This window comes from Eurosta solidaginis, chromosome 4, assembly GCF_040869045.1.
Source record: "Eurosta solidaginis isolate ZX-2024a chromosome 4, ASM4086904v1, whole genome shotgun sequence".
Classification (NCBI taxonomy): domain Eukaryota; kingdom Metazoa; phylum Arthropoda; class Insecta; order Diptera; family Tephritidae; genus Eurosta; species Eurosta solidaginis.
In genome coordinates, this window is record NC_090322.1 from 247,220,353 (window position 1) to 247,247,673 (window position 27,321).

At 37.3% G+C, this 27,321-nt stretch overlaps 3 protein-coding genes across 16 annotated transcripts in view; 1 reads left to right on the forward strand and 2 right to left on the reverse strand.

Annotated features, from left to right (window-relative positions):
* Positions 1-2,538, reverse strand: part of stas (Transmembrane protein stas) — a 29,173-nt gene extending 26,635 nt beyond the window's left edge. Inside the window, exons 1-3 of one of the 6 annotated variants that reach the window (XM_067785499.1) lie at positions 2,115-2,538; positions 1,867-2,002; positions 1,513-1,768 (exon numbers count right to left, since the gene is read on the reverse strand). In XM_067785499.1, the coding sequence (XP_067641600.1) occupies positions 1,513-1,768; positions 1,867-1,963 (353 nt within the window). In that variant the 5' untranslated portion in view covers positions 1,964-2,002; positions 2,115-2,538. Of the gene's footprint in view, positions 1-1,512; positions 1,769-1,866; positions 2,066-2,114 lie in introns of all 6 variants that reach the window. The other 5 variants (XM_067785500.1, XM_067785503.1, XM_067785498.1 and 2 more) reach the window with 5 other exon arrangements.
* A 5,163-nt stretch (positions 2,539-7,701) lies between these two features.
* Ogg1 (8-oxoguanine DNA glycosylase) lies at positions 7,702-10,479 on the forward strand. Of its 2 annotated transcripts, none has more exons than XM_067785497.1 (4): positions 7,702-7,885; positions 7,965-8,312; positions 9,319-9,436; positions 9,567-10,479. In XM_067785497.1, the coding sequence occupies exons 1-4, from the start codon at positions 7,800-7,802 to the stop codon at positions 10,056-10,058; spliced, it is 1,044 nt and encodes a 347-aa protein (XP_067641598.1). In that variant the 5' UTR covers positions 7,702-7,799; the 3' UTR covers positions 10,059-10,479. The 2 variants fall into 2 exon arrangements, with proteins under 2 accessions (XP_067641598.1, XP_067641597.1); XM_067785496.1 differs by having other exon boundaries at positions 7,702-7,856.
* per (period) overlaps positions 10,071-27,321 on the reverse strand; it is a 54,353-nt gene continuing 37,102 nt past the window's right edge. For 4 of the 8 annotated variants that reach the window (XM_067785489.1, XM_067785485.1, XM_067785487.1 and 1 more), the window contains exons 2-14: positions 26,283-26,568; positions 23,132-23,215; positions 22,874-23,019; positions 22,612-22,725; positions 21,038-21,129; positions 18,901-19,321; positions 18,467-18,850; positions 16,947-18,298; positions 14,431-14,559; positions 14,250-14,348; positions 13,974-14,114; positions 10,503-10,721; positions 10,071-10,435 (exon numbers count right to left, since the gene is read on the reverse strand). In XM_067785489.1, coding sequence (XP_067641590.1) covers positions 10,656-10,721; positions 13,974-14,114; positions 14,250-14,348; positions 14,431-14,559; positions 16,947-18,298; positions 18,467-18,850; positions 18,901-19,321; positions 21,038-21,129; positions 22,612-22,725; positions 22,874-23,019; positions 23,132-23,215; positions 26,283-26,374 — 3,120 coding nt within the window. In that variant the 5' untranslated portion in view covers positions 26,375-26,568 and the 3' untranslated portion in view covers positions 10,071-10,435; positions 10,503-10,655. Of the gene's footprint in view, positions 10,436-10,502; positions 10,722-13,973; positions 14,115-14,249; positions 14,349-14,430; positions 14,560-16,946; positions 18,299-18,466; positions 18,851-18,900; positions 19,322-21,037; positions 21,130-22,611; positions 22,726-22,873; positions 23,020-23,131; positions 23,216-26,282; positions 26,569-26,813; positions 27,066-27,321 lie in introns of those variants that run through there. The other 4 variants (XM_067785488.1, XM_067785490.1, XM_067785492.1 and 1 more) reach the window with 4 other exon arrangements.

Genomic DNA, 27,321 nt, shown 5'->3' on the forward strand with positions numbered 1-27,321 from the left:
GGATGTCTTGCACTTATCAACTCTCGGGTCCTTCCGCAGAATAATGAGTCAATGACTGGAGGATATCTTGACCAAGTCTCAATAGCCTGATACACTTACCAGAATATCTAAACGGCCTTAACTACGTGGGATATCTACGTTTATGGAAACTAATAAACCAAATGACTGAACAAGAATAAAGAAATATTGTATGTGTGAAAGGCACGCAAGATTGCTTTATGTGCGAACTTAACAGCAACAATAATATCGTCCTATATCGGGAACCACAAAAATATGCTTACAGCGTGAATTACTCTTTTTAAGCTGGATAAAATGCGTTGAGTTTTGGCCAAAGTCTACCAAAAGAAAAAGTTGAAAGGCAGGTGGGTCCTAGGAAAATGCGACGGGCATACAAATTGTAGAAATGGATTTTTAATGAGCCCTTGCCGGAATAACATAAAATGCTTCAGAACTTACTGAAGCCCTGACGAACACGATTAGAATATAGATATGGGGCTCAACGGTTTACTAGAAAAATTTAAGTATTCGTTAAATCTGTACATAACTACTCGCAAGATATGGTATTTGCTTCAAAATCCGTAATAATGACAAATTTTTTATATGCGATTACTTCATTTACTGGACTGGGAAAAAGTGATTGAGATCTGACTTCACCCGACCTTCTCTAAAAACACGTTACTTATTTTAAATTTTTGTTAAATATGTGGCAAAGTAAGAACAAAATATAATTGTATCTAAAACGTGTATTACTAAAACAACACACACATGGAAACAATTGAATAAACAAAAACTCATGCGGCAATTACCCACCGACGTGTGTCGTACGTACGGCCGTTTGTCGTACGAAGCACGTTTGACCGAACTCTCAAGCCCGTAGGAATCATTGTGTTCGTCTGTGTACATGTACATAACATATTTGTGTGTGTATTGTTTACAGATAAGCACTATTGCCATTGACAATTTTGCATGCATGTTTATGGAAACATCAACTTTTTCCAATTTAATTTTTGATGTTGTAAAAGGCTGGAATTAATATTAATTATATATAAATAGATTACATATTTCTAATCTGCACTTTTACATAATTATTTCGAATTATTTTCACAATTTTTCAAACTTTAATTAGGTGTTTTTGTATAAGACTGCAAACGGTCAAAAATTAGCGCACAAAAGTTTACTGGGCAACTCTGTCTAGTGAGAGAGCGATCAGCTGACACGTTCTTACGGAAAAAATCAAAATTGTTTTGATTTCTACGTTCCGGGCTACGTACGTACGGGCGTTGCACGTCGGTGAGTTTTCGTTTACATTGCACACTCATAAGATAGGTCGTGTCAGCTGACGCGTTTTTTCTACGTACGTTCGTGAGTAACCACGGCTTCAGCCAGACGTGACGTTGCAGTCGCGTACATACATATCTACAATAACAAATGTATATAAATGTTTTGAAACGATCACCTCATGTTGGCTACAGAGCGAATATTATATATCTACATACATCCACTTATACTTACTCATTCAATTGCGGAAATATCATATACACATAGACCATAGCGAACAGGCTCATCACAAAGATCGCGGCCAATATGACTAGAGAACGTTTTGTTGCATTCCGCTCATCGGCAGACATTGCTTGCTTTTGCATTTTTTGTTTATGTTCTAATGTATTGCCGTTACCCACGACAGACTGTGCGGCTGCAGCTGGTGCTGTCATTTCATTGCCGTTTCCATTTAGGCGGACGGAACTGGATTGAATGTGTTGAGTGAGATCTGTAAAATTAAAGAGATAAAGCAAATAAAATGCGGATATGGGATTTTCCATTATTTACATATTTACGTAGCTAAAAAAAATTTGACTGTTGGATTACCTTTTCCAAAAGCTGCTGTTGTTGCTGAAGCTGCTGCTGCTGTAGCTGAAGTCGCTGTTTCTGATGTATCTAAAAATTGACCGCTTTCAAAATCCATTGTTGCCTTAATACTAGCTTTTGTTCACCCTTCGTGTGACTAATTTAAATATTTATACACCAATAGGTTTGAAGGCTTCTCATGCACACAAGCACACACACACTACAAATATCATTTATTCTGTTAACTATTCCACTGTTTGCTATCTTACGTATTTTCCCAATGCTCACATGAATAAATTAAGACATTTGCAAAATTGTTGTTATAAAATGCAATAAACATGACAATAATGTAATTAAACGGTTTAATTTTTATTATCAAATCGCAAACCAATTGCAAAACTACGATATTTGTATGTATGAATGTGCTGCACTTGTTGTTTCCTGTTTGCTTATTCTGCTTTCTGCATATTTGGAATTATTAGACACTAATACGATTCAATTAACACTACAAATTTAGTTACACACAATTTATCTACACCCCAAGCTAATCACGAGAAAATTTACCACTTAAAATTATGCTCCAAATGCGCCAGAAAAGTTCTTATCAAACACATCATATGAAGGCTAATCAATTTATGAATTGGTGGATCTGAAAAAAGTGTAGATTGTGACTGATTTGTCTTCTTCTTCTTATTCTGAACTGAATGTGAAATGTCAAATGGAATTCAATCACTGGGCGCTTTCAGCGAACAGAAGTGTTGTCATTCGTAGAGTGATACCATGGCGCAACGGTGCAACTGAAAGCACAAAGCACTGTGAGGTATTTGTGATCAAAATATGTTTACGTCAAAATACGGAGCAAATATTAAGCTGGAGACATTGGTGCTTTATCGGTAACCGTATCGGTAACCTTATAACAGCTGATTCGACCAACCTTATGAGAATCAATGCAATCGATTATTGGTGCCGCTAAGGTCGTAACCGTATCGTAGCCAACCAATTGGGTTTTGGTTTACCGTCGTAACGATAAACAGCTGATTACGTTAGCGATACGGATACAGCCATACGACATACGGCACCAATGACTTCAGCTTTAGTTTCACTACCTTTGCTCAACGACTTTATTTGGCTATCTGATAGTGGCATTTGGCAGATGGCTCAACTTGCCGTTCAGAGAACAAATTTTCTATCACTCAAATGGCCGAAACACGTTTGCAACCTCTTTGCTATTAACCGCACTGCTTAATCGTGTGACGCTCACTGTCTGTAGTGTAGCGTTATTTGACGTTTTATATTGAAAAAACTATAAACCATAATTTTCGGACTAACTACATACCTTTATTTTCACATGATCTAAACAACAAAACTATATCTAAATATTATGTTTGGATATATGTTTTATTTTACTAAGGCAATAAAACTCTTAACTTAAAGGGCTAATTAAACTTCCTTAACCCTAACGCCATAGTCGTAACCATACCCATATCCATAATCATCTCCAATGTGATCGATTAATGGTGTCTTAACCTAAAAATCGTGAAAATTTAATAAAAATGAAGAAAAGGCAAAAAATTACAAACATAATCCACAAAAAATGTCTCTTAGTCATAACGTATCCAAAACAATGAATAAAATCTTCAAAAAGTTGTTAAATTGACCAACTCAAATATTTTTAGTTTAAGGATATGGCGAGAAATCAAGAACCAATTGGTTGGCTATGGTATGATTATGATGTTAGCGTTATGGTATGACACCATTAATCGATTACATTGATTTCCATAAGATAGGTTCGATCAGCTGTTTTATCTGGTTATGGTTTTATGGTTATAAGTTACCATTATTTGGCCCTTCAGTCATAACGTATCCAAAACAATGAATAAAATCTACAAAAAGTTATCGAATACACCAACTCAAATATTTTTAGGTAATGGATATGGCGAGAAACCAAAAACCAATTGGTTGGCTATGTATGCTATGGTTATGGCGTTAGCGTTATGGTATGGCACCATTAATCGATTACATTGATTTCCATAAGGGAGGTTCGATCAGCTGTTTTATCTGGTTATGGTTTTATGGATACTGGAGTTCGCCCAATGGTTAAAATTCAACCCAATAAGCAGTTAAAATAATATATACATTTTTTATTGTTCATACTTAACGATATTTACCTTAGTAAGAAAAAGAGTTATTTAAAAACGTTAGATTTTTATTAATATTAATATATTGCTAAATTTAACAATTTCAATACTGAAGTAAAAGTAATTTGTCATTTTAATATAATAATAGGAACGTTCGACGGGAAATATAATGAATAAGTAAGCTCAAAGTAGGATTTTATATTGCTCTGGCAGGAAGGTGATGATTTAATCAATCTGCTTCTCGTAAACAAAAGGTAGGAAAAGGAAAGGTAAGGAAAGGAAAAGAAAGGAAAGGAAAGGAAAGGGAAGGAAAGAAAATCAATGGAAGGGAAATGAAAATAAAAGATATATAATTTGTCATAATTTGTTGGCGGCCACCGTGGTATGATGGTAGCGTGCTCCGCCTACCACACCGTATGCCCTGGGTTCACACCCCGGGCAAAGCAACATCAAAATTTTAGAAATAAGGTTTTTCAATTAGAAGAAAACTTTTCTAAGCGGGGTCGCCACTCGGCAGTGTTTGGAAAGCGCTCCGGGTGTATTTCTGCCATGAAAAGCTCTCAGTGAAAACTCATCTGCCTTGCAGATGCCGTTCGGAGTCGGCATAAAACATGTAGGTCCCGTCCGGCCGATTTGTAGTTAAAAGCAAGAGGAGCACTACGCAAATTGGAAGAGAAGCTCGGCCTTAGATCTCTTCGGAGGTTATCGCGCCTTACATTTATTTTTTTTTTTTTTTATAATTTGTCATTTTAATATAATAATAGGAACATTCGATGGGTAATATAATAAATAAGTAAGCTCAAAATAGGGAAATTTTATATTGCTCTGGCAGGAGGGGTATGATTTAATCAATCTGCTTCTCGAAAACAAAAGGTAGGAAGCGGAAAGGTAAGGAAAGGAAAGGAAAGGAAAGGAAGGGAAATCAATGGAATCAAATGAAAATAAAAGAAATGAAAGAAAAGAAAAGTAGTGGAGTGGAAAGGAAAGGAAATAAGGGAAAGGAAAGGAAAGGAAGGAAAGGAAAGGAAGGAATATGAATGGAAGAGAAATGAAAGCAAAAGAAAGGAAATTAAAAGAAAACAAAAAGAAAGGAAATGAAAGGAAAATAAAGAAAAGGAAAGGAAAATAAAGAAAAGGAAAGGAAAGAAAAGGAAAGGAAAGAAAAGAAAGGAAGGAAAGGAAAGAAATCAAAGCAAAGGAAAGAAAACAAAGGAAACGAAAGTAAAAGAAATAGAAGGAAAAGAAAGGAAAAGAAAGCGAAGGACAGGAAAGCGAAGGATATTTGGACTTAATGCAAATACAATAATTAAAATCTTGTTTTAAATAAAGATAATTACTCCCTGAAGAGGACACAATATCGTGTCTAAACGCGTCGGAGTTAGAAAAGAAAAATTAAATTTTTTGCTTTAAACTCAACGGCCAATACAGCTCTGAATAAGTACAAAAATTAAAATCACAAATTTTAACATATTAATTAAGAAATATTTTATTTACCTTCTGCAAAAAAATTACGACGGTTTTTTTTAAATTAAATTTTACTAATAACACTTATAGCTTATGTAAATCACGTTTTATTTAATGTACCATTTACAGAGAGATAAAAGAGGTTTTTACTTTGGCACACGTATCGGTAAACTAATTAAATAAGTTAATCTAAAGTGAAAGAACGCCAAAACCCCCTTTTGATGCTAACAGTATAAAGTTGTGAAAAAATAGCAACAAAAATACAGCAATTATTCGAATATCGAGAAAACATACAAAACCAAAAACAAAGAATACATTCGTACGCCGCTATTCTCTTGGAAATGATTTCGCTTCACTCATTCTCAATATAGAGTATGCAAAAACAATACTAACCCCTACTTTGAGTATTTTTACCAACAATAAATTAGCATGCTTACTTTGTTTAGTTTTTATAAATACTTGTTGCATGATCAGCTGTGTATTTTTGTTTCCTTTTAACTGTTGTTTAATTTTTCCCTACAAAGCAACTCCTCGGCCATGCTCACGATTCAGCATAGTACACAAAAAGCAAATACACACACAGCGTGTCTACAGTATGAATAAGTGCATGTGTAGTGGTGTGACTTTTATGTTAAATTTTTTATATTAAAATGATTTTTAATTTTTTTTTTTATTTATCGATAACACTGCACCTCAAAATTTTCTATCAGTACATATATAGTTTGTATACCTTAGAATTATAATTTAGCAGAAAACAGTTCCACATTTTTTCATCTTGTCTATTTATATATAAGATAATAGCTGCGACACATAAGCAGTTTTTCATATAGATGAGTGCAACACAAGCTTTTGCATTATGAGTAGATTGCATGTATTTTTGTGGAGAATGGTAGAATGAGCGACACTGTCGCCATCTGATATTGAAAAGTAGCCAACTCCCCAATTTCGGTCCAAGCAAATCATAAGAAGAATTTGACATTTGGTTTGGCTAAGGGTGTTGGCACTCTTTTCAAGTGAAATTATATTTCCCACTGGTTGGTAAATTTTCTAATATTTTTCACAATTAAAAACTGCAATATAACAATCGAATACGACACAAAATATGCGCTTCCCAAGGCAGTCGGTTCTATGTACCGGAGCGACTCGGGATTTTTCCCGACCAAGGACTGTCATTTCAGTGTGACCCCATTTAATTTGTTTCGTCCCTCCCACAAATTGTCATCCTCCCAGCAGCTCCTTGCAGCAGGACTGCTACATATTCTCTTACTCCGGGAAGGTATCGAACCCAATCCGGGTCCGTCTCCTGACCACGGTCCTGAGAAATGGTTTTGCTGCATTTGCCAGAAAAGAATCTTTTTAGGACGGTCATACTCTGTTCAGTGTGTCTCGTGCAAGGGATGGTTGCATCGGACAGGTTGTTCTGGGCTTGATCCCAAAACCCGACGTCCACGTAACTTTTATAAATCTTTTGTGGCTCCTTGCTGCTCACGCCCAAGGGCGTCCCGTAGTCTACGCCTAAGCGCCCCTCCACTACCTTCCAGCAGCCTCGCTGCTCAGCAAGCCACAACAAGTACCCGCTGCTGCTCGCGCCCCACGGCGCCAACAAAAAACACAAAATATGTTAGTAAGTATTTTGGTTGCATATGGAGAATGTTTACAACAGTGCTTCGCGAAATTTTGTATGTGAATGGGCAAGGCATAATAAACTTTAATTGCCGGGCCTGAAGTTACTTCATATTTACAAGCGCAACATCTCGAATGATTGTGGCGATGTTATTGGAACGCATCTGTATGTAAAATGTCATTGTACCGCGGCCTTAAGTCACCAATAATAGGCCCTTAAAGTCTTCAAAACTTATGTCATCCATATATATAAAAACTGCTCCTATCTTAAAAAAAAAAGATTCCATTATCTGAAATATTGTATTGATTCAACAAATTATTGAAGATTTCATGAAGTTAACTTAAATCTTCTGCGTTTCGAGAATAATGATAAAACTTGCAAGATTTTAAGCTAAAGTTGCCTGATGCCTCGTTCTCGAATAAAGCTCGAGTGGAAATATGCTATTAGGCTGGGTTGGCATAATAAGCGAGGAAAGCAGAAAACTGTAATTTTTTGATCCGTTATTTCACGGAAAATAGCATCACATTGAATCTGTTAGGACATCCAACTTCCTCTTCCAGTGAGGAACTTGTCCCAGAACTATTCTTGTAGGGTATATAGCGCTCAGCTGATTGCATGACATCCCGAAGTGACATTTCAAACGTAAAATATCAGATGTATAAAGAAATACACTGGCTGCATTTAAATTTAAACAAAACGCGCGTAATTTTACTAAAATTTACTGCAAAATGGAAAAATGCTTTGTTGGTGAAATTGCCATACCAGCAAGTCAAGCAAATCTCCAGGTAACACTATTGGGTGGGCAAAGTTTCCGGTGAGACAAAGTGTTCTTCGCTCGTGATTATACTATCGTTTTAATTAAAAACGCATTTTCATTCCCATTTATTATTAAGATGGAGAAAAATAGATCCAACAAATGGCAGTACGCCACAATTACATGGCGTTGCCTACAATGCATACTGGCAGTTAAGTCAAAGTGACGCCGCCATTTCATACAAAGTGTACCCAGCGCCGGCTTTAAATGCTAAGCGGAGCTCATGCAAAGACGATATCTATGGAGCTTTGTTGCGGCGTTATTTGCGCCTTGACTTTGATTTGAATATGAATTTGGATAGTTGGCGTGCTGCGCACGAACATTTTTCAACAATTACCCCACACATCAAGGCAGTACGTGTGTTAGATCAAGAGCCATTGGAAAATATATTGTCTTTCATATGCAGCCAAAATAATCACATTAAAAGGTAACTGTTTAAATTTGTCAATTAATAAGTTGTTAGTTGCTGATGTAATATACAGTCAGTTATAAGCAGGGAAGCTGGTTTGTGGTTTGTCACAACATCAGTGCCGGACTGTGTATAAGCTTTATAAAGCTGCCTATAGAAAAAAGAGTAGAAAATGATCAAATATCCAGCGCTGGGTCACTTCGGGAGGAAATCGACCTCTGGACATTCTGTTGTTATGTTGTTACAAGAGGTTTTATCACATAGCAGCTAGGTCTAAGCATTCATATGACCCACTATCAAATCCTTTCAATCCATAAAGCGCGGACAGTAAAATACCCCAGCGGGTTCATGGTTTTTGGATATTCCAGCGATGACGCAAAACCCCCCAGCGGGTTAAGGTGTTAGAATAACCCGCAGTAGGTATGTCTGTCATAAGAGGCGACTAAAATACCAAATGGTTTTCAAGGGGTTGTGTAGCGCAATATAATCTCCAAGCAAATTGTCAACCTCACCTATCCGTGGCGAATCCTGTTTCATTAACAACCGATGCTCTGGCGACCCCGAACTCCTCATGGATCTAGGGGTAGGAGGGCGCAATGGCATAGAAGTTCGCATGTGGTCTTAACAAATCGTTCCCGAGATGGTCGCGCTTGGTACCGGAACGTACCGGATCTGCATCCGGCGATGGACCATCACATCGATAACACTCCCCAATGCCTTCGGGGAGTGTCCTTTTCGCTACAAAAACAACATCACGACGATAATTTGAACGGATTTTGGACTAAAATCCTTTCGGATGTTATCGCGCCTTGCATTTGTTTTTTTTTTTAACAACAACAAACACAGTACCCAAAAAATAAGTACAATCAGAAAATTTATTCAAACCGAAGATAATACTTTTAAGATGCATACCAATATCACAATTTAGTGCTTGATTCAATTATGAATAATGATTGATTCATGACTCAGTACCTACCTTCTTAGACTGTATTATCTGACTTACGATTTTAATACTATTTTCTAGAATTTCCACAATGATCGACTGGTTTTGCTCCAAATATGGTCAGCACATTGGAACATTTAACGAGCGTGATGAATTTTCTTTCCCTACTTTAACAGCATTACTAGACAAGCAAAAGGATGTACGTACGTTCATTTTTACAATAAAATTTTTTTGGCGGCCGCCGTGGTAACAAATTTAAAAACAAATTTTTTTCAGTTCTAGCCTTGTATTTAAAACAAAAAATTACTAACAACAAAATTTATTTTTAGTTGGACCACAAATTGCGTGAAGCCAAATTCGGTTATCGTGCAAAATTCATCGCTCAAACAGTTAATAAAATTATTGAGTTTGGCGGCGAAAATTGGTTTGATAAGCTACGCAAAATGTCCTATGCCGATGCACGCAATGAATTAGTACGTCTACCTGGTATTGGTTTTAAAGTGGCCGATTGTATTTGCCTAATGTCGTTGGGTCATTTGGAAGCAGTACCTATTGATACGCATATTTATAAAATTGCGCAAGCATTTTATATGAAAGAAGAATTGGCAAAAGTAAAAGCTGTTACACCGCGTATTTACGATGAAATTGCAAATCATTTTCGCACTGTGTACGGCCCTTATGCAGGTTGGGCACAAGCAGTGCTCTTTTGTGGCGATTTACAACAATTTCAACAAACAATAAAGGATTCGTCAACCAAGCATGCAGTTGAGGGTAGTAGTAGTAGTAATGGGAAAGTTAAGGCAAAAAAGAAACGAAAATAAAACCGAAACATCTTGCGTAACCGTTTTTTTGTTCTGTTTGTTGGTTTTAATAAAATATATATAATTTATGCTCAGGTTTTTAAATAAAAACTATTTTTATTACACTTGACTACAATTGTGTTTCGTAACAAAGTAAACTATCTTAAACTTATTTCGATTTTTAATTATTTTTTTATAGTTTTCAAATTTATTTTACATTTTATTTAGGTAAATATATATAATTTTTGTTTTTACATTTGAATATAAAAAGCATGTATGCAAAAGCAAAAGTCCATCGAAAAGCAAACGAAACGAACAGTTCATAACCATTGCGCTTTGTCTTATTTTATAAATCTGTACAGATATATCACCAGGGATAAATATAAGTTAACGATAATCTGCAATTTAAAAACAAAAGTAAAATAAATTTCCATTCACATGATTTTGCGGTGTATTAGCGCTTACACTTTTGGTTCTTCTACATTTATTTTCTTTCAATGTAGAGAAGTTTGAGATTGTTTTGTAAATATAATTGCCGTTTACGGAGGTCGTTATGTTGATTGGCTGCCCTTCACTTAACATTAATGCACTTCTCATGTTTTTGACTCTCTATAAATTTTAACCATCACCATGTAAAGTTTGGTCTCCTTCGGCATTGTCCATTGACTTGGAGTCAGTTTGTACCTGGAAAGGAAAAGCGTAAATAAGTAGGTGATTTACATAATATTACATACTATATACGGGCTGGTAATGTGTTCGAAGTTCGACCGAAGAAGAGCCACACAGCCATGAACATAGTTCAACGTACATATCTAGACTTAGAATTGTCAACCTCACCTACCCGTGGGCATCCTGTTTCATTAACAGCCGAGGCTCGGGCGACTCCGAACTCCTAATGGATCTAGGGGCTGGGAGGGCGGGATGGCCTAGAAGGTTTCATGTGGTGATACTAAATCGTACCCGAGATGATCGGGCTAGTACCTTTATGGTGCTTGTTAACGGAACGCACCGAATCAGCATCCGGCAAAGGACCATCAACATCGATAACACTCCCAGGTCCTTCGGGGAGTGTCCTTATCGCTACGAAACCAACAACAACAACAACAACAATAACAACAACAACAACAGGAATACGGAGTCCTCTACTCCGTTAGATGGACCAATCAGAGAACGAATCTGCAGAATCTGAATTAGCATCAGATGACAAAAAATAGGTAGGGGTATCTTGCATACATATACAAGTGTCGCCCCAAACCGTCGGTTCGTAGGTGCTCTCACCCATCGCCATGCAGGAGAGGAGCTCCACGTGGAGACATCTGGTATCGCTACAGCAGCGAATTTGACCGGTGACCTCTTTTTGTCCGGGCGCAACTTTCCCTTTTCGCTAAACGTGGGTACAAAGAATGTAGAGTAAGTTTATCAAGTCTAAAGCCCGTTTTTTCAGTGCGAGTTTAAACTACAGTTAGAGTTGGCTAGAGTTTAACCTTGCCACTTTGTTCTATAACATAAAATTCTGCTGCGCATCTCAGCTTAAGTGAAGTGGCAAGATTAAATTCTAGTCAACTATAACTGTAGTTTAAACTCGCACTGAAAAACCGGGCATAAGAAGAATTGGCTGTTCGATGAAGTTGATAGGAGCTAGCTCCGCAAAAGGAGCAACAGCAGAACCTTGCACCGGTGCTAAAGACGGAAGAAGTGCCCGTCGAATTTCTGCGTTGTGAAATATTGTACGTGCTGAGTGAATGTCCGGATCGCGTAGTCCTAACGCCAGAAATTCAAACCGAGATGTTGTTCGGCAAGCTGGCAGTGCAGCTATCCTCACACTTCACAGCTTCAACCAGTGGTGTTGCCACTTAGCGTTCGGGGTCTGACGACTGTGCTGCGAGGAGTTCAAAACGAAAGCGTTCTGCGGATCAGGTAACCGCATCGTAGAGCGCCATTACGAAGGGGGGAGGAAGGCTGAACGCAGTCTTTCGTGGACGAAGCCAATAATCTGAATTTCCGATTGGCGTGATAGATGACAGCAACGCTAAAGATGGGATACCGCTCCAGCGGGATAGGAGGTGTAGCGTAACGCTTCCAAAGGGTTGCTTGCGCCATTTATAGTTTCTCCGTTTGTCAACCTACCTCACCTACTCGTGACGAATTCAAGCTGCTAATGGAACTAGGTGGTGGGTAGCGCACAAGCCAGGAACGGGATTTGGATTGTAGTCGACTTACGGCAGGCAAGCCTACCGTGGGTATATTCTAAGTCCACCATTATTCGCAGGGGGCAAGGCTTAGGAGCCTCGGATCACTAATATTAGTATTTGTGGCTTAAGGACTCCGAAGAACGCCTTAGACAACGATCATGACAGCGGTAAGCCTCGTTAATACTTCTAGTCAGTAATGTAAAACTTTGTTGGTTAGGGCGCGCCCGCTAAAAAAGATAAATTATTCTGACAGACCTCCTAATTTGGATTAACACATAGAGTAGATTTTAACAAAACTAAACGTGACGGTTAAGAATCATCGTACGTCCTTTACAAAACGAAACAAAGTTCCTACAAAAAACCTCAATTTTTTGCCCAGAAGTCAGAGAGCAACTGAACCCATTTTAGCACGGATAATTTGCACCTTCCCACTCTGAGTTATGGCGTCTTCAGTGCAGAACTAGCAGCGGATGGTATTTTTTCTGCTCATCTACAGCACTGCTGAAGGTATGAAGCCGTGCTAAAGATTTGATTTGAAAGCGACTGCGAAAACCCCCACACTCGTAACCGAACGGTTTTGGCCTCCCAGCCAATATTCCGTGGTACATAAAGAAAAATATGAAAATATTAATTGACCGCTTCTGAGGCGTCCTCAGTACGCATATAGAAGGGCAAAACAGCCGAAACTACAGATCCTTTCCCGTTATCCGCCATTAAAAGGTCATTTGACCTCAAAGAATATACACTCCTGACATTTTGGTATATGAGCATGTGTACTTTAATAATTTTCTTACGTATTATGAAGGTCTTAAGACATTTTCGGGTAGAGGGGAATAAAAATCGTCGTCCGAAACTTCTCCATACAAGTTTTATGTGTAGTTAGAAAGATATCATCAACTGCGAAGCTCACGATGGAAGTTAGCAATGTCTTAGTTGTTGTTGTTGTTGCAGCAGTGCTTCGCCCCATCCAATAGGTGCGACCGATCACAAATTGTCATCAATATCCTCTAACGGGAGTCCAAGGAAACTTGCTGTTTCAACAGGGGTGGACCATAATGTGAGGGGTGTTAGAGGCGTTGGTCCCACATTACAACTAAAGAGATGGTTGGTGTCATGTGGGGACACATTGCAAGCAGGGCATACATTTAGTATGTCGGGGTTGATTCTGGATAGGTAAGAGTTTAACCTGTTACAAATCCAGATCGAAGTTGAGCTAGAGTGACTCGCGTTTCCCTGGGGAGTGTGCGTTCCTCTTGCGCAAGTTTTGGGTACTGTTCTTTGAGTACTGGATTCACCGGGCAATTCCTGGCATAAAGGTCCGACGCCTGTTTTTGGAGTTCACTGAGGACCTGCTTGTGTTTTCTTGCTTCATACGGCTGAGTTCTCAGGTGCCGTATTTCCTCATAATGTTTACGGAGATGACTCCTTAAGCCCCTGGGCGGTGTTGGCTCATCAATCAGATGTCTGTTGGGATGCCCAGGTTTCTGGGTATTCAACAGGAACTGTTTGGTTAGCATCTCATTTCTCTTCCTGGTGGGGAGTACTCTCGCCTCATTATGTAGATCGTGTTCTGGGGACATAAGAAGACAGCCCGTGGCGGTTCTGAGAGCAGTATTTTGGCAGGCCTGCAGCTTCTTCCAGTGAGTAGCTTGAAAGTTGTCGGAATCTGGATTGAATACTCAGCCCTTGAGCGCATATCTACTAAAATGAAGTATATCAATAATTTTTTATTCAAAAAACTCACTTTATATTTTCGGTGCTTTCCTTCCTTTTCGTTTTCTAGTGGGCTCTCTGAACCGTCGGTGGTCCTTATGAACGAAGAATAAAAAGATGAGAAACTTGAACCATCCATGTCATCACTATTGCCATTGCTGTCGGTGTTGCGCTATAAAACGGAAGGATAATAACTTTATAAAACATTTATGCATATGTGAAAAGGATTTCTTTTGCAGGACTACATCACATCAAGGACGAATGGAATTTTTGTAAAAAAGAAAAACGACTATTACGACTTACGCACCTTCAGACCATTTGTATTGCTTTGATTTGAAACGTAATCGCCAATAATCGATGGAATTGGAGAGTCCGCAATGCCCTTTTTCGACGAATCCGAAGGTGCCTTTAGTACAATATACATGGAAAAAAATTATAAATTTCCTACTAAAAAAAAAGGTGGTTCACTTAAGAAAAAGTTTTCTCACCATATTCGACCCGGGTTCGGCCTTTACAGATGTCGCCTGCGATGATGGACGTTGCAATTGTGCTGGTGTGATTGAATGGAAAGCGCCTTGTGTCTTTGTCGGCGTGGGAGCCAACATAATCGGTTGACTCTGTAAGGATGAAGAATAAAATAATTGTTAGTCGCTAAAAGAGCTAAACAACGGGGTTGTAATGGTTTATTTTGGCAGATCCCGAAAAATTTTTTTAAAATAATTTATTTGCTTATTCTTATGGCTCGTGAGCCAGCGATTGAGCAAGTTATGCGTTCGTGGCTTGTTAGTTGGTTGGTTGATGTGGTGCCCGTATATTAAATACCTGAGCCCAAGCAGCGCATGGAACTCCATTTTGAAGCACTTTCTACTGAAAACAGTTGGCGCAAAAGGTTTTTGGGGAGTGTTATGGATGATCATGGTCCCTTGCCAGATATAGATCTGATACGTTCCGGTAACAAGCACCATTAAGGTACAAGCTCGATATTTATGAAGAGCATGCGGTCGTCAGAGTTTCGGATTCTAAGGAAACAGGTTTCGCCTCTGGTAGCTGAGGTTGACAATCGGGTTGAAGAAGCAACTAATTGCGCTGGCAATCCTTTGAAAGGATATAGCCCGCTGATTTCAGTAGGGCTAATCGGCACTCCGTTCAAACCATTGGGTTCGGACAATGGAGCTGCTGATATCTTTTACGGAGCATTTATCAGCTCCATAGTTCAGTCCCAGTGTGTACTATAGTGGAGCATTCGTAAAGGTAGTGCGTGACTGCTTCCTTGAAGCCCTCCTCGCCAAAGCTGCTGCAAATGCTGTTAAAAGAGACCCCCTTTTCTCAGCATGCAGGCTCAGCGGCCAGTGCATCGCGATTGTGGCATTGATTCTAAAGATTTTTTTCTTGACCTATTAAGTAGGTCCACCATTCAGCTGTCCGAAGAGTACTAATTGCAACCCATTATCTCCTGAAATCGACTATGTATGTTTGTTAGATACTATCCAAGTAAGGAAGACGGACTAACAGCGACCTCCTATTTTTTTTTTCATTTTGGACCAGTCGGTGTACAGCCTTCCTGTGCGTGTTCGTGTCGAACGCTCGCCAGATTTAGGCACCAGCTATAAGGAGTGACACTGCTATCAGATCCAGAAGCTTCTAGTATTTGCCAAGTTATTTCATAACATGGGGCCTGACTCTAAATAGTGTTTTCCAGTTGGTTATAACAACAACAGGTAGCTAAAGCAAAGTCTTCGGGGAGTAACCTTATCGCTACAACAGCAACAACATGTGAGGTCCCTAGGGACCGTGCAGTCGAAAAAGGCCTTACTGTTGAAGCGGAAGTACTTCTGTAATTACTAAGCGGGAATTGAAAAAGTGTTTGTAAACTAAATAGATAGATTACTTGTAACAGTTATTGAGTAGTGGAATTGCAATTGTGTTATAATCGTAATGTTATTGTAATGTAACTCTATTTAAGATTTTTCGAATTAAGAAACAATTTAGAAACTAGTTTGCTCTACACTGATGAAGTTAATTACTTTATACAATTAATAAGTAATTTAGGCTGTGTGCGAGTTGACCTAAATTTCTACCTAAATAGGGAAAACCCCTAAATCACTGGAAACTGTCGGTGAGGCAGTGCAAAATAAAAATTTAGAATTTTTATGAGCATACTTTTCAGCCTAATTTCAAATGTCAAATTTCAAAAACAAAAATATGGATTTTTCAATATTTTATATGCAAATAAATGATCCAATTCAATTGAGGTAAATCATAGATCATAGAGCGATGATCCCTGCTGCGATTAAGGTCCGATCAATTGTACGTGATGGTGAACTCAAATTTATTCAAGCTGATGTTGGCGTCACAAGAATTGGATCCTTCTCAAATATGGACCACAATCTGAACATGTTTGGCAACCAAGTGCACTAATTGGCATAAAGAAGTTATTGGAGGCCCACCAACATCACAGTATTGAATTCGAGATTGTGGAAAAGGTCATTGTGCATGTGCTCCAATATGTCCGGAAAAAAAGCCTTATAAAACGGAGCCACTGCATTTTCTTGTACTGCTATCTTGGGATAGGTACTTAAGCCGGACCCTAATTGACCTCTGTTCTTTTTAAGTGTGAAAACGCATCAAAAATACCAAATTTCCAGTATTGTTATTATTTTCTTAGCAGAAATAAACAATTTAGGTTTTCAAATGAACTCGCACAGTTTTGACAGCTTTTTCCTAAATTGTTGCAGTGCTGGAAAGTTCCAGTGGAATACTAGTTTAGGTACTTAAAATTTAGGCGAACTCGCACCCAGCCTTAATTTTAATTGGAATGTACTTTATTGATATTATAATATCATTGTGATGTGCTTGTACCCTAATTGTAATGTATTTGCAATGCAATTGTAATGTAAATGTATTTCAATTGTAATGATAATTGTAGTTTAAAAGTTATGTATATGCAATATAAATGTAATGTAATTGCAAAGTTATGGTTATTTCTATTTTATTCAAAGCTCACCGTCTTAAAGGCACTCATACTGTTTGCCTGCTCCGATAGCGTCAACGAGTTTGTCACTGTAGAAAAGGACATGGGCTGATACATCATCGCTGCTGCAGGATGTGTATAAAAGAGAGACGGATGTGAATACATAACACCAGCCATATACTGTAGAGGTAGCGCCTGCGCTGATGTGCTTGGCATATCGGTAATACTTGGCGGCTTATTAAGAGTTTGTGCGGCGGCTGCTGCTGCTGCAGGTATATAATAGATTGTAGGAAAGATGCTATGCTGAGGCGGCGCAAAACCACTTGTCGCCGTCGCCACCGTTTGCGAAGTATTATGTGATGTGGTGAGTCCAACGGAAAATGGTGGCCAAAGATTAACATTGCCGGTACAGGAAATACCCGCTGCCGCGTATGTATCAGCAAAAGAAACAGCGTCACCCAGTGTCGCTTGTAGCGTACCATAACCTTTACTATTCGAGTTAGCCGCCACATTATGATGGTCCACATATTCACGTTGTACATCCATTAAGCTTGTATGCTGATGTTTTGGTTTGTTAGCATCGCCCTCCCACGAGTGGGAACCGCCACGTTTCAATCCATGCCCCGGCCCACTATACTCCGTCACTTTTTCAGCAGCCTTTTTGCTCTTCTCACCACAACGTCCACGTGACTCGCGATGTTTTTTCAACATAAATTTTTCCATTTCATCATTATGCTTATTTAGGAGCGACTCAGTTAGTGTCACTTGTTGGGCGCTACCCGTTGAAGTGCCTGTACCGGCATTACTACCCGCACACGTAATACTGCTCATGTGTATATGGCTGCCGGATGTAAAATTTCCTGACGTACCACTGCCACCGCTACTCTCAAAACATTGCACGGGTGAGAGTGTGTGTCGTACATCGGCGGCAAGACAGTACGATTGCTCAATTTTCATTGGGTCGACTTCGACGGGCGCTGTAACAGGCTTGCTGTTAAAAAAACGTTGCAAATTTTCATTGTAATTGAGTTGATTATAACTAGGTGGAGTTTCAGTCGAACTTTTGCTATCGTAATAGTCATGATGTGGTGAGATTTCACCCAACATCACTGAGTCCCGTTCGGAAACGGTCAACTCATTCTCATGAGGTAGTTCCAATTTGAGATCGGTACGCGTTACCTCGTCCATGAGGGTTTCCATGAATGAGGCTAAAGCTTGACAGCGTCGTGAAACCTCTTGTTTTACCGTGTCGGACGGTCGCGATATCGTCTCCTCGAGGAGCTTGAGTATTTCATCTTTTATGCGCATATTACGGCTGCGTATTTCATCGGAGAGTTTGGGTTTGTTACCGGGTGCCGTGTCAAAAACATTGCAATGCTTGGGACCTGAAATTCAAAAAAAAAAAAAAAAACATATTTACACAGGTTGGTAGCTAAACCTTAAAAGTATGGATCCATATTACAGAGGTTAATCATATAAATATTTATTTTTTGAATTTTTCTTTCGCTCGGATAAAAACTTATCACTCGAGTTTTTGTTTGTCCCATTCTTACCTTGAAACACACGATGATGTCCTATAACAAATTCCAGCTTCCGCGACCATGGATTCACAAAGCTTGTCCACCCAGTCTCCAATAGAATATAGCAACCATTTTGTATCAGAAAACGATATGGTTTACTACAAAATGAGGCGCCCACTGTCTGTCCCTTCTTCATCACAGTTTCGTAAATCTCCTTCAATACCATCAAATCTTCCGGATGATAAAAATCAAATATTGAACGTCCAATTAAATCTTGCGGCAAATAACCCAATGTTGAAACGGCAGCACTATCCACATGCGATATAATCCCCGTTGCAGTATGACGTATTGAAAACTTTGGACTCTTGTGCGATAGTATCTCATTCGGCACTGCAACATAGGGTGCAACAGAACGTACTGATTTATATTAGCCAGAAAAATAGTTATCTCTTACGCGCCATACATACCTATATAGGAACTCTTAATGGGTGTAGCAGATATGACTAGTAACATATTGGTACCATTCGATACCAGATTGTCAGGACGTGCCTCTTCGGGCGCTTCACGAAATGTTAATCCCAAACGAAAAGGTTCATAACTCACTGGACGTCCGATGACACCATAACTTCCAGATTTTAGACCACGGTAACGTCGTAGCATAACACAGAATGTGGTGCGTGCATCCTTGGGTGCACTACTGCGTGATTCAGCAATTGGTATGCCAGTTGTGATTTGACTAGCAAAGGTGGCACGATCTTTAGGATGTACAAAATCGATGAAGGAACGTCCCAGCCACATGTCGCGTGGAAAACCGAGTACATCGGTTATGCTGGGTGTAGTGAAAAGTACGATGCCATCATGCATTGATATAACACAGCAAAAGCTCTCCTTTAGAAAGGAAAGTGGGGGGAGATTAAATATATATAAAAAGGATTTTTCGTAGAGCCCTCGCAAAACTCCATATTTACATACGGTTGTAGAAGTAAAGGCGATTTGCCGGAGAGGATTAGTTTTCAAAAATTACTTAGCAGGGATGAGGGTCTCATGGAGACTCTAACGACTCTTTACGCAAGGCTACCCCCTCCTGATGGCTTGGAATGTTTGGCGTACCCTAATGTTGTTTGTTTTTGGGATGTAGATATCCAGCAAAGGGCCATCCGCAAGACCCATCGAAACCTTGTGGGAGTATTACAAGAGCAACGTGCAACTCGACGCGATAGGTAGTACTGTTCACTCCAAACATCCTTTGAAGAATAGATAAACACGTAGAAACGACGTGAAAGTTAGAGGGGGTAAACCTATTTCTTTTTCCCGCTGCAGAACGGCTGTTTCTAAAAGGTGCAGGATTCATATTTTCTGAAAGAGCTTCTTATATTCCACTGATCAACAAAAATAACATCATCATCATCATCATTATTAATTGACTGTTAACTGTCAAGGCGGTTTTGAATGTTGCACGACAAGTCACGTCATCTATCCGTGTTTTGCTTAACCGACGGAAGCACCAAGGGAGATTAAGCCTTTCTCCACCTGTCTCGCCCAACTCAGAGGAGATATCGATCTTCCAATACTTCCACAGTAGGGTGTCGATAGGGTCTCTTTTCATTCTCATAAAATGATCTAGCCGGCGCAGCCCTGAGACTTTTTTTAGTCACAACAAATACACACTACATATGTCCTATGACAGTCTTCGATGGAAACTATACGATTATCTTTTCTATAAGGAAAGATTTTGAAGTTTGAGGGCTCAATCAGAAATTTTGCATCTCACATTGGACAGCCTGTTTTGTTCCCGACCACGTTCACATATATGCGTCATATGGACTCAGCGATTGTATTTCAAATCGAGATTTTCGCTATTCATTAGGTATGTGAATCGATACAAATGATACCGGTAACATTACACCGATAACATTTCGTAGAAGTCGGTGGCAGGGCATCGTAACATACAACCAACGCAACGAGGTGACCGATCAGTTAGCGCGGCGTGCCTCCTGTTGGCGAAGGGGTGAAGGTCCAGCGCACTGTCGAAACAAAATAAAGTGTAACAAATTTTCGATAACCTCCCAGAACTCAAGGATTTAAGACTTGGGAATCTTCTCAAATATATAAACTCAACGGAATCGATTTCCTCCCGAGGCTCTTGGATAAAACTCAAAAGGGAGATAAGTTTGAGTCACCATTAATCTGCAGGTTATGTAAGGCACAAAACAAGAGTTTCAAGTATCACATTGGAACCAAGTAGAGACACTCATTTTTCCTACGAACCATAGAATCATCAGAATAACATTCGTCACACGTTCAAACACATTAATAAACATGGTCTTCGCAGACATCCGCTCGTAGCTTTTGTCGACGAAATTAACTCTGGAACGACCTATGGAAACACAATTCATCAATACTCCATTTTCTTTGGCTCATGTCGTTTTTTTGTGGACGTAGCGTTCGTGGTTTATGTCACTGGAAACTTTTATGTTTAGAAAATGCTACACTGACCTACATACTTTAGGCTAGGGGCGCTTCTAGAAGCGTCTAACCACAATTTGTATATCAAGCGGTCTTAGCATATAAAGTAGCTCTTGTAGATGTATTATTTGCTCTTACCTCTTTAAGCTTTTCTGCCTTTCCGGAAGTTTCCAATTTTCCTGGCGCTGAATCACAGGTTCTCTCGGATTTTCCACCTTGTTGAGTTGTAGCTGAAATTAAACAAAAAAAAAAAACAAAATTTTATGTTATGGAAATCATGTAAAGCAGAAGCATGTATGGGCAAAGTAAAAGGTCATCGTTTCTCGGCTCCTTAACTTATAACATTCAACAGAATGATTTTCAACTTGTCCGACGATATGTTTAATGACACAGTGTTCGGGTGGTTACTGTTTCGGAGAGGTTCTGTTGGGTTAGATTGAAAGCACGTTCGTTGGAGCTTGCCACACCTTCACTCATAGAAATTTTTGTTCATTGTGTCTGCAATGATTGCTGGGTGGCGGCTCCTACCTAATTAGTCTTGAAAATCCACTTGCTTTCGCATATGGACTTCAGTATAAGCGAACGATCCAACTAAGTTGTTTTATTGGAAGTCCTGGATATTGGCAAAGGAAGTGATGCAACGGCTTTTCTTCCTCATCATGCAGACAGCTACTACAAAAGAAAGGTTTTCGATATGCACCATTCAATAGCAAAGCGACTTCTGATAACGGTAGTAAGTACTACTATCCATTTGTTTAGATTGGGAAGGAAGCTCGACCCTTTCCTATCCAAACATGGCCGTAACGTCCTTGAGACCACATAGACATTATGATTTGTCCACTGCAAGTTCATTGCCCTAGTAGAGTCTGCTTCGATAACCCAGTGGTAGACGAACGGAGCCGAGTTTATATTGAATTTTTCGTGCCCATTCCATCAGCAAATTAATTCCATTCAATGGGGTCCGGGCCGAGATGGCGTGGGAACGGCAGAGAGGCTATTCAGTTTCAACATGTTAGACGTTTATGCCCTTAAGGAAGCCTGTTTGTCAATAAAAATCATCACATTTGTCTCTGAAGCCCTTACGCCTTTAAGATCATTGTATTGGTCTTTAAAGCTGTATAGTCCTCGAGCAGCCTAACTGCACTCTCTCTGAAAGAGTCAGAAAGTCGGTTAGACTGATTGCCCGGCAGATAGTTCGACTACCACTTATCCCCAGTTCCCTTTTCCAGTTTCGAGCCGTCCCTGCAGAGCCGTTTCTTCTATTCCTAGCCCGGATGTTTACGCTTGAAAATGAAAGTTTCTGAACATTGGAATGAAAGCTAAATAATAATCAAACTAAATAAAAACGAAGATAAACAAACAAAATAACAAAAAAAAAAAAAAAATTAAATATCAAAATATGATAAAAAAATCAAGGTGAAATAAAAGAAAACAAAAATAAAATGAAATAAAAAAATAAACAAAAAAAAAATAAAATAAAATAAAATAAATTAAAACAAAATATAATAAAATTAAATAAAAGAAATTAGAATCCAAATAAAATGAAATAAAATAAAATAAGATAAAAGAAAGTAAGTAAAATAAAATACCTAAATAAATTAATAATTAAAAAAGTTGTAAAATAATAATTAATTGAAAACTGACCCACCATAACATACAACCTAGTCTACAATAACAGATCCGCAAAAAAGTTGTTTTTATTTTTTACTTACTGGATTGAGGTGATGGTATAGGAAACTGTAATGAAATCTCTGCTTTTTGTTCAATTGTCTCCTTCTCCAATAGCAAGGATGTCTCTTTATTTTCCTTTTGGCGACTGCATTGTGCTACAAATTCATAAATAATTTTTTTTCTCATTAACGGTATATTGATAATCGTTATTTACCATTTCATAAGTATAGGTATTTATATAATTGTTTTTATTTTAATTTTTATTTTGGAAATTGCGTACGAGATACGAAAGTATCAATTTACCGATTGTCGTGTCGCAGCTCAACGTAATTTGTTCTTCGTTCTGGGGCTCGTTTGTATTTGGGACATCATCTTGATTTTCTGTTTGTGTTGAACATTTCAATTTCTTCTTCTTGCGTGTTTTATCACGCTTAATATGCATGTCGCTGCTGTAAATGGTAATTAAGTAAAATGAAATCGCAACGCATTAGAATAAGTTTTATTGACGACCTAGAATCAGATGATAATTTGGGCATATTGCGCCCGTATCCGATTACATACCTGCTAGCTTGTGTGGATGGTTTGCCGCCATAACCGCTGCTGCCAGATGAATGACTGCCGCTGAGACGTGATTTCGAACTGCCACTAAAATAAAGAAATAAAAAAATAGACACATATTCAACTTTCAATTGTTAAATATTTCTTAAAATACTAAATTATCCTAACAGAGCACTAGGTTCAGCTATGTAAATTTCGATTTGCATTTACATTTCCATGGACAATAACCTGCAGCCACCTCCCTTATCCACAATTTATGACTATGCTCGTCGATTTTGCTAAACAAGTCCCTCTTTTTTCGCGATAACTGACATAAATGGAGAGCATTAAGAGGATTCAAGTCACCCTCTTAATTTTGGACTTATAATTCCTCCCCCCTCTTTTCGGACTCATGCATCAGGTTAGGTGTGATGAGAGATTTAAAAAATAGAAAATTTTGTTCGACAAAAGAAGGCTTTTATTTTAAATTGCCCATTCAGTCCAAAGTGTGGTTCTCTTCTAATTGATTGTACAATTGCATTTTAGATTTTCTGCTAGAGATCTCTTCTACAACATAAGGTTTAAAGAAATCGCTCGATGAGGAGTCTCATTGTCAACAGCCTTCTTCGCTTTCTAAGCACTTGGAAAGGCCCCTCAGATTCCTTACAAGATTGATAGTGTTGCTCAACGTAATTTGGCAAATGCTTATAAGACATAACAGCTAGTATATTTACTAGGCCTGGGGTCATGCGCCAGCTCAACCATATCTAACCTCCCTGTTTGAAGAGCTTGGAGGATAGAACATAGTTTCGCGTGTTGTTATTTTTCGCACTCTGCACTTCCTCGTAATGAAATTCTACAGTAATTTGCTTTTGTCTTGAAACCATCCATCATCCACCCAATTTTCTGGTGAATTTCGGGCGTTTTTCCCATCAGCCGGCATCTGAAGACTCTGTGCTTTCGCTGCTCGGCCCCACATCACTTTTTTCTAAGCGGGCGTCTCTCTTCCCTCTCATATATGTATGTACGTATGTACTAGCAGACCCGGCTATCTTTGGTTTATCTAAATGAATTTTAGAGGTGTTTATCTCTTACTCCCCTCCATTTCTCTCGCTCGCACTTCCACTACATCTTTCCCCTACCTTCCTTTTCCTCTTCCTTTTCTTCGATTCTCCTTCTCACAACCTCTCTGTTTCTTTTTCTTTATCTCCAATTGACACAAACTGTTTTTTTTCGATGGAATCAACTATTTTTTTATGCAGAACTCAAGAAAACATTTCAAAAGTCAATTGCAAGAAACAAATGTTTCGATTGACTCGTTTATTATTCATAGCAGTAAAAACTGAACTTTAAATATTTTAACCACAACCGTTAATAGTTTACTAGATAAGAATGACTACTAACAAGATTATTTGCCATAACCTAGTTTTAGTTATTTGATTTTAATAAATAATTTGATTGTTTAAATTATGTTATTCTTTTCAATTATTTAAATAAATTTCCATATTATTTGATTCATTTAAATGTTTTCTCATATATGAATAAACTATTTTGCAATGTGAGATTTAGTTAAACTAAAAAATTGATCAAAAATAGCAATGATTGCTTTTAATTTAAATAAGTGATTAGTTTAATTAATTGGTTGTTTTAAACTATTTGAAAAAATGACAATTAGTCACGATTATTTCGCACACTTTATTGTAAAGACATGTAATCCAAAATTGAATTATTTTAGGAATACGAAAACAAAGTATTATTTTTTAAGGAAAAATGAAATTAAAAGGCATTTATGTTCACTATTTTGGTCTCTTTTAGTATTCTAAAAAAATCAAAATTTTGAGTTAATCTGTTTACAATAAAACGTGCGATTTGACTTTAAATGGATTTATTTATTTACTGTTCTTCTTCTTTGTTTTGATATTTAAAGTAAAGCATTAATGAAAAATATATATGATTATTCGTTACTGCAATGTTTTAGGTAATTGATTGTTTGCCAATTTCCTTTCGTTTTAATGCATTAACTGCATTGCAAAGTATTAATTCAAAATAAGAACAAAAATTCAATTCGAAATCCTTACTGACCTTAAATTAAAACTACTGAAAATTTCAATTAAAAATAATCAATTAATAATCGCGATTTCGATTAAAATTAAGTAGAATTTAAATTAAAAAACCTTGAATGAACTAAATAATCAATTAGTTTTTAATCATACATATAAAAACAAAATAAACAATTTGAATTAATATGTATTCATACTATGAATTAAAAAAAATAATAATAATAAAAATGAAGAGCTGAAATTAAAAATTTTGAAATAATCAAAATTATCAATTAGTCTTTAGTCATGTAAAGAAAAAATTTAAGTAATTAAATTACTATATTTAACTCGTGAGGTCAAAAAATGATTGCAAAAAATTAAGTGATTTTAATTTGTTTTTTTTTTTTTTGTTAACCGCTTAACTGGAAAATTAAAAATTTAGGGTGAACAAATAAATAAACAAATTTTCGGTCCAAAATTTAGAATAAATTGACAATATTAAATTTAAAAAGAGTTTAATAAGTGTATTTCAAAAACACTACATGAGCTTGAATTAAAATAAGACTAGTGAGCAGCTTAAATGAAAAAAATGCTTGAAATAAAAAAATTAATCAATTAACTTGGAATAATCAAATAATTTAACTAACTAAAAAAAATAATTATTGCAAAAAAAATGTAAAGGTCTTGTTTTTTCGTAATTAATAAATTAAATTAAAGATTTAAAACAAATAATTTAATAAATTACCAGTCAAAAATAAAAAAAAATAGAAATATTAACGAAGTTATATAAAACAAAATTTTAAAAAGTAAAATAATGAATTCAAAAACATTGAAAAATGACCCTGAACTAAAACAAGATTATTGAGTAGGTGAAAAGAAAAAATTAAAAGTTTAATTGTTGAATATTGGTAGCAATGTAATTGGAAAAAATGTTGGATTAATAAAAAAACTGAATTAAGTTAAAGCAAATAAATTGATTATACTTTTTCTTGAAATTCTTTCATAAATAATCATTAAAACTTATTTTCTAAGATATTAAAAAGAAGCAATATCACATAATCATAATAAAATTTTGTACCACAGAATTGGCCGAACTTAAATTTGCTTTACTTACTAAAATATTTTTCAAAACTCACCTGCGTTGTGACTGGGAATTGCTGCAGCTATTTGAATATGCAGAGTCAGAAACTTTTGTGTTGTGTGTTGATTCTGTTGTTTCGGCCTCCATTGTTGATTATTTGTTTTTTTGATTATTTTTGATATTTTTGTGATTATTTTCTTTTTCAAATGGTTTTTTTTTTATTTAAGATTCTTTGCACAAAAATTCAAATCACTTTTTTACCATATGGGTAGCTTTAGTTTTTTGTCTGAGAAATACACAATTTACCTTATGCCTGATTTCTTTTACACAAGTTTTAAGATCTGTAAATAAATGAATATATTAACTATATATATATTTTTTTAATTTTTATTCTTTTAATTAATAGGTTTTTAAGCTTAGCAAGAAGTTTGTTCGATTAAATTTACAGTAGTGTGAACAGTTTTTAAATGTCTGGTTCTTTTTTTCAAATATAAATGATTTTATAAATTTTTTTGCACATATTTTTATTTATTCATTTTTCCGCAATAATTTTTATTTTTAACGCATTATCACATTTTTAACGCACTTTACTTTATGTTACTTCAATTAATCACTTAATTTATGCATTCTTCAGTCTTTGAGTAAAATTAATTGTTTTCACTTTGTTAACTTTACATTGCTTTTGCTTGATGGTATTCCTATGACTGAGCTCCTGCTCGTCCATACAATTGGTTTTATTCGCAAATGTGTTATCACACAATCACGTTTCATGGCCATCGCCATCGCCAACATCCAATACAATTACCGTGCACCATCGGCATTTTTCGTATGTGCTGTGTGATGTGACCGGTCACAAATGCTTGAACATTGGCGGTGCAGCACGCAGCAAAGCCATATCACAAATGCCTGCACGTTGTTTGACAGCTTTTGCTAGCGTGCTAGCGTTGTCGTTGCGTACACACACTTTTTGCTTTTCAGATCGCAACAGCGCACAGTGTATTGATTTTGGTTAAACCAGCAACCCACTCAGCATTTAGGTGATTCAATTTTGAATTCCCCTACATATCAATACAATTTGATTTCTCTTTCTGACT